Genomic DNA, 6,000 nt, shown 5'->3' on the forward strand with positions numbered 1-6,000 from the left:
TTATCCCTCTATTGTAAACCTTGCAGCACATCGAATTCCGGAGCCCCTCATTTGTCCTCGCAAAATTCAGGGTCCTGATAGAGTAGTCATTCGTTTTGCTAATTATTTTCTCAAGTCATTTGTAATATTTCTTTTTTACGGCATATCAAAAAATTCCCCTAGAGATTGATTGGTTGATATACATAATCCATCACCGACAAACTATATTCATAATGTCGAACACAATAAACTAAAGGCTAAGAGTCTCGGTCGTGGGAGAGATTTACAAATAGAACATCGTATGTGTAAGGCCTTTCAATTGCCGTACCCCACAGCGTGTCGAAATCTCTTTTGGGAGTTTAAACGCCACGAGATATTTGGGTGAATAATGAATAACCTTTCGGGAATTTATTGGCCGAGCTAGCATCTTAGCCTCCACGGAAAAGGAGCTAGTATATCTGCAGGACATGAAATTCTTCTGTGAATCTCACTCTCAAAAAGCAATGATAAAGATTCAGACTCAAAAATCTCACCACACAAATTTTGAATAATCATGATAGTTTTGCAGCTAGCTAGTGCATAGAGTGATCTACGTGGCCGCTGGGGGGGGGATAAATGATATGGCTCGGGTTTACTCGCCTCACGGGGCCTGTTTCCTCAATCTAGCTGCGGAATATACTAGTTGGTTAAAGAAACGTCTCTCCGAAGGACTCAAGTCAATTGACAAGATACCAAACTCACGGATGTAGAAGAATGCAACTCACAAATATTGGAGAATACATTCATCTCCCTAGATAGCGATGAAGAGTGAGCGCTCATTGTTAACTTGTGGGAAGTAGGTCCAGTAGCTCTGAAAGCTCATGCAGGGTGAAGACGTAGAGAGTGAAGCCGTGGTGTTTGATGTTGATACGACGTTGCTGTACTTATGCTGTCGATTGGGTATAAAGTTATTCCCGTAGGTAAGCTGATGACATGCATTCCGAGGACCGTGCACCACGTGGCACCGGAACTTTATGTTTGCCGAGATACCGGTGGACTTTGACATCATACCAGCTTTGGATAACAACAACCTCATGCCAGAATACTAAAACTTTTTGGAACTCTTCTATCTCTTTTAAAGAATTATCTCTTGATAGTACACGGTACGGCCAGTGGTTTCAATGAATTCCAGCCCTAGCTAGGGCATTGCACTTTGACCCGGACACAATGCGGGTCGCTGGTAGGCCCATAGTTATCCGCAACGCCGCTCGAGAAGTGATCAGTCATTGATCTAACATATCTTCTCAGGTTCGAGACCGCATCGAGTGAGTGACTGTGCACAAAATATATCTCTCAATCGGCCAACTGAAAGTAGTAAATAATTAGTATATACTGATTAGGCTTCTGTTAATATGCCATGTCAAGCTTAATCGAATCGGTCCCAAACAGATTTTTCTAGGTCAGCGTCGGAGCCACAAAGCGTTGCTTCTCGTGAGGAACATTGATTGGAGTTGTTTCGCATGGAATACATGTACACACTGTATCCGTGTCGGTTGGTGCATATAAAGCGATAGACAGACCACGAAAACCAAAGGATCTGCCGCGCAATCTAGTTGTATTTTCGAAATCAAAAATCTACCGAGAGGCTCGATATATGCATAAAGAGATGTAAAATGAAGAAGTCATAATTTTGATTATATCTATTCTGAGACGTAGAATTCAATGGCATATTAATTTCTGAGCTTCCTCCGTTGCCCAGTCTCACTGCAGGGTCCCTGCCGTCCGTCTTGAAGCCGAGTAACTTGGCTTGGGTAGGCATATCTCGGGACACGAATCAGAGTGGGTGGTGATGTCTCATTGGCATACGATAACTGACCCGGCCCCGGATTTAGAAAATTATATACAGCACATGATAAGATGGATATATTATGTTGTTCATATTTGGTGACGGGAAGATGGGACTATCTAAGGTCAGGGTTCTTATGCTGTGTATAGGACCTCAAAATGGCTCTGGTTAGTAATCCTGGTTGACTTGCATATGGTCAATGATATTTCGAGCTTTACTTTTGGAGCTAGTAAAACTCAACCCAGCGAGCGAGAGCATGACATGACATCATACTATCCCCTCAATACTCTCTTATCATTTCATTAATGCTCTATTTTAACCTCGAGATCGTCCGGATTATGGTTACTCAGTGCACATACATTTAATCAAAAATCCTCTGATCATGCACGACTACCCCTCGGCTAGCACATAGTTATCTGGTAGCGAAACCCCAGTGAACTGGTTTATTCCAGAAGAGCTTCCATTGTGGCGGAGGAGTGAGGAGGCTCACGTAAGATGTCAGAGGTGCAGAACAAGGATGTATGTGACGGGCTATATATAGTAGCATATATATTTGCATAACCGGGTTCTTGGTAAGCAATACTTACATGTAGTTAGTTACAAGAACACCATGCCACACTCTACGAGAACGAGAACGAGAGGCTCTAAAGTTCATCGGTGGCTTCCCGACACGATTCATTGATGGGTACCTGCGAGGGCCCAGGACCGGCACACAGAACACTTCTGGTGGGTATCGAAATTTAAAGTGAGTGCCAGATCTGGTGGAATAGCACGTTTTATATTGAGGTTAACTCTACTCGCGATCGGTCGGAACTTTGTTAAAAGAAAAGAAGCGTGGTGAGCGCATATGAGTAAGTATTTGTGTCGGCCTGTTATTTACTTGTTGGTAGTACAGTTGATCTTGTCCAAGAAATAGTACTGATCTCATCGACTACAAGATAGGGCACATAATTAAGGCGTAGACATCTTTGTATTAATCTATCTATACTAGGTGATTCATCATTTGGAGTGCCTAGAGCGGATATGTACTATTCTACCACTTATGCACTGAAACCATGTACAGCCACAAATGTTCCAGTTCCACATGCCATGTCACTACATTGGGAAGGTAGCAACCCACCATCACCACCACCACAGTCCATTGTCCATAAACAAAAGTCGAGTGCGGAGCAGTCGATGTTTGCAGCGTGCCTCCGAGCCATATTACTTTCATGGCTCAGGAGGCGCGGATACCCAATTCTGCAACCCACCTCCGGCCACTCCTTGCTCAACTCTAAATGCCACAACCGCACGCAAGCGGCTCAGATCCTTTTCAAGTAAGGGAGGGATGATCTGAAACCTTATATATATATGACAATCTTCATAACAATGGTATATAGGCTTTTCCAAAACACCACTGGGGGAGTTTTAAAGTTGCACTTCGGGTTGAATAAGAGGGATATATTCTCCAGATGGATATTACATACATTTGAGGATTATGAGACAGACAAAGGCATTCCTTCAATAACACATGCCCATATCGATTGGGCCTATAACCCGGATACAATAACAAACCCAAATAATTCACCCTATATCTTGTCTTGCACCGCCCTTCAGCTTTACAAAAGTGTTTCGAGTTAGATTCGAACTCCTTCAACTAGCAACTATGTCGACAAACAATACCCAGATTCTCCCCTCAATAACCGCAGAGGACTGGATGAATCTCAAATCCATCAAACACCTTGCTGCCGAGAACAACCTCAAGGGCTTCAACCAAGATTTTATTCCCCCTCGGTTCACTGATCCAAACTATGTCATGCCAGATAAGGGAAATACCCTTTTTGTGCTGAATATTGTGATGGTATCGGTTGTATTTGTGGTTGTGGGGTTAAGGTACTATGCGAGAGTATTTATCGCAGGCGGGCTAGGGGCGGATGATGTTGCTATTGGACTTGCAGTGGTAGGTTTATGATGTCAAGTGAGCAGGACTGAGAGAGATATGACGCTGATTAATATTTGGGTAGTTATCATTCGTTGGATCTTGTTCACTTTACTGTTTCTCTGTAAAGACTGGTGGGTTCGGGCGTCACATATATGACCTTGATTCCGAGACGATCTGCAATCTACTCAAGGTACGCCATGAAGATATTAAAACTTTGCTTAGAACCGCCAAAATACTAATATGTATCAGGAAACATACATTATGCCTATTCTCTACAACATTGGAGTTTTTTTTATTAAGCTTTCACTACTCCTCTTCTACCGACGCCTCTTCGGGCCCAACCGGCTACTACAGCGCCTCGTCATCATCCTCATCGTCTTCCAAGTAATATATACCGTCGGCTCTACAGGCGGTCTCATCTTCATCTGCTCCCCCGTATACGCATGGTGGTATGTTTCGTTACGTGCAACAAAGTGTCCGGATTTTATAAAGACAATGACGATCTTTTTGAGTTTGAGGGCGGTCAGTGTATTCACGGATGTGTTGGTACTACTTTTACCGATGATAATGCTGTGGGACTTGAAGATCCCAGTTCGACAGAAGCTTGGGCTGGGGGTGGTATTTGGCTTGGGCATTATGTGAGCTCTCACCCTAACTTGAAATTGTGCTTATGGGCTAATGATATAATAGGGCGTGCGTGACTGCTGTCCTTCGTTTGGCATACCTTCCGCGACTCCTAACAACCGTCGATGTATCATGTAAGTTTACACATTGATTGACGTTGTCATCCTTTACATAGAGCTAATATCACTCTAGGGCACGTAATTCCCGTCGCGATCTGTGACGTGCTCGAGCAATCCCTCGGCATCATCACCGCGTCCCTCCCGGCTCTCACCGCCATAATCGCCAAGTACAAGCCCCTCCCATCTTCTCCAGACCCATCCTCTGCAAGCCCACCCCACTAACCTCCCGCGCAGATTCCGCGGAAGTGTGAAGCCCGCTCGAAAGTGCACAGATACAAACAATCCCGGCTCGGCCTGCGAGTCAACGACATCGTTCATTGAGGGGGCAAAGCCGGAATCCCTATTACCGACTCATGCAAGAACTGGTAGCATAGGGAACTTCGGACATAACACCAGTGCTAGGGAAAGAAATACACCTTCGCCACCGGAATTCGATTTTCTGAGTGTGGCGTATGACCCTGATAATGTGAATATGGGGTTTGCGGTACGATCTTGGGTAACAGGACCTGAGAGGAAGAGTGGGGGCTGGTGGAGGAGAGTTAGAGGGGACAGTAGTGAGGAAGACTTAGTGAGGGGCTTGGATGGGATTTCGAAAACGACGACTGTGGAGATGAAGGTGGATAGAAGGATTGTATAAAGTTATGGGGTTATGGGTTTTTTGGAGTTGTATAAATTTTGGTTCATTTCTTTTGAGTTACTTATGAAATGTATGTGTGTTATATAGATTGGGGTTACGGGGTTTCTGGTATGGTTATGTTTATTAGATGTGGTTGGATCATGGGTATGGAAAACAAAACGGTTGGGGTAATGATTGGTAGCTACATGTAATGATAGCTGGCTGTCTATTTAATAAAGAACCATATCATCATATCAATGACGTTTAGTACCTTCAGCTGCACGGTCTCTATCTTTCTTCTCTATGTAGAAACTCTATACGGAATAATTCCTTCAAAACAATAAGGGTAGTATCGACGGAGGTAGCATGCGCAGGGTAGTCTAGGAAAGTGTGATATTTCCATAACTGTAAGGTTGCATGCAATTAATGAATTAAACAAGAAGGTAGAATAGGGGTAGCCTCACAACATATCACTCGCATTTGTTCAACCACCCTCGCGATCGAGTGACGTCAACGAACTTCTCTTCCATCCTGTATACAGATATTGAGGGTACTTGTATTTGTAAACTAATGTACTAAGACAGACGCCGGTATTACGTCCCATGACCTCCAAAACTAATGAACTGGCATGATCTCCATAGCTGCTGTCGATATATACCACTGCCACATGCAAAAGCTGTAGTCATAAAATACCATTGCTGATGCACCCTCCTGGTCAGACCCCAGAAGCATGCTGTGTCAGAGATCCATCCTCGTGGAACCACAATATTTGAGGAAGTTGTTGTTCGCAGCATTTATATATGTATGAATAACCAGAAACCGGCTGCAGTCCCAGCTAGCTAGATGCTTGACGTTCACCTGGACAGTTGTGCAACCACCAGTGTGATTAATAAGTACATGTATACTCGAGGAGAGA

General features: G+C 44.0%; 2 protein-coding genes across 2 annotated transcripts; both read left to right on the plus strand.

The window, feature by feature from the left end:
- Nucleotides 1–2,893: 2,893 nt before the first annotated feature.
- On the plus strand, nt 2,894–3,424 carry LAJ45_07725 (uncharacterized protein; the record flags this gene model as incomplete). The annotated part of the gene is made up of 2 exons (XM_046117280.1): nt 2,894–3,120; nt 3,184–3,424. 2 exons carry the CDS (start codon nt 2,894–2,896, stop codon nt 3,422–3,424), a joined length of 468 nt encoding a protein of 155 aa, XP_045969576.1.
- A 25-nt stretch (nt 3,425–3,449) lies between these two features.
- LAJ45_07726 (uncharacterized protein) lies at nt 3,450–5,105 on the plus strand (the record flags this gene model as incomplete). Its single annotated transcript, XM_046117281.1, has 6 exons — nt 3,450–3,743; nt 3,808–3,915; nt 3,975–4,363; nt 4,416–4,483; nt 4,542–4,635; nt 4,703–5,105. The coding sequence occupies 6 exons, from the start codon at nt 3,450–3,452 to the stop codon at nt 5,103–5,105; spliced, it is 1,356 nt and encodes a 451-aa protein (XP_045969577.1).
- Between the last annotated feature and the right edge of the window lie 895 nt (nt 5,106–6,000).

The sequence above is a fragment of the Morchella importuna genome (assembly GCF_003444635.1).
Source record: "Morchella importuna strain M04M26 chromosome Unknown Morimp01GS025, whole genome shotgun sequence".
In the NCBI taxonomy this organism is placed as follows: Eukaryota; Fungi; Ascomycota; class Pezizomycetes; order Pezizales; family Morchellaceae; genus Morchella; species Morchella importuna.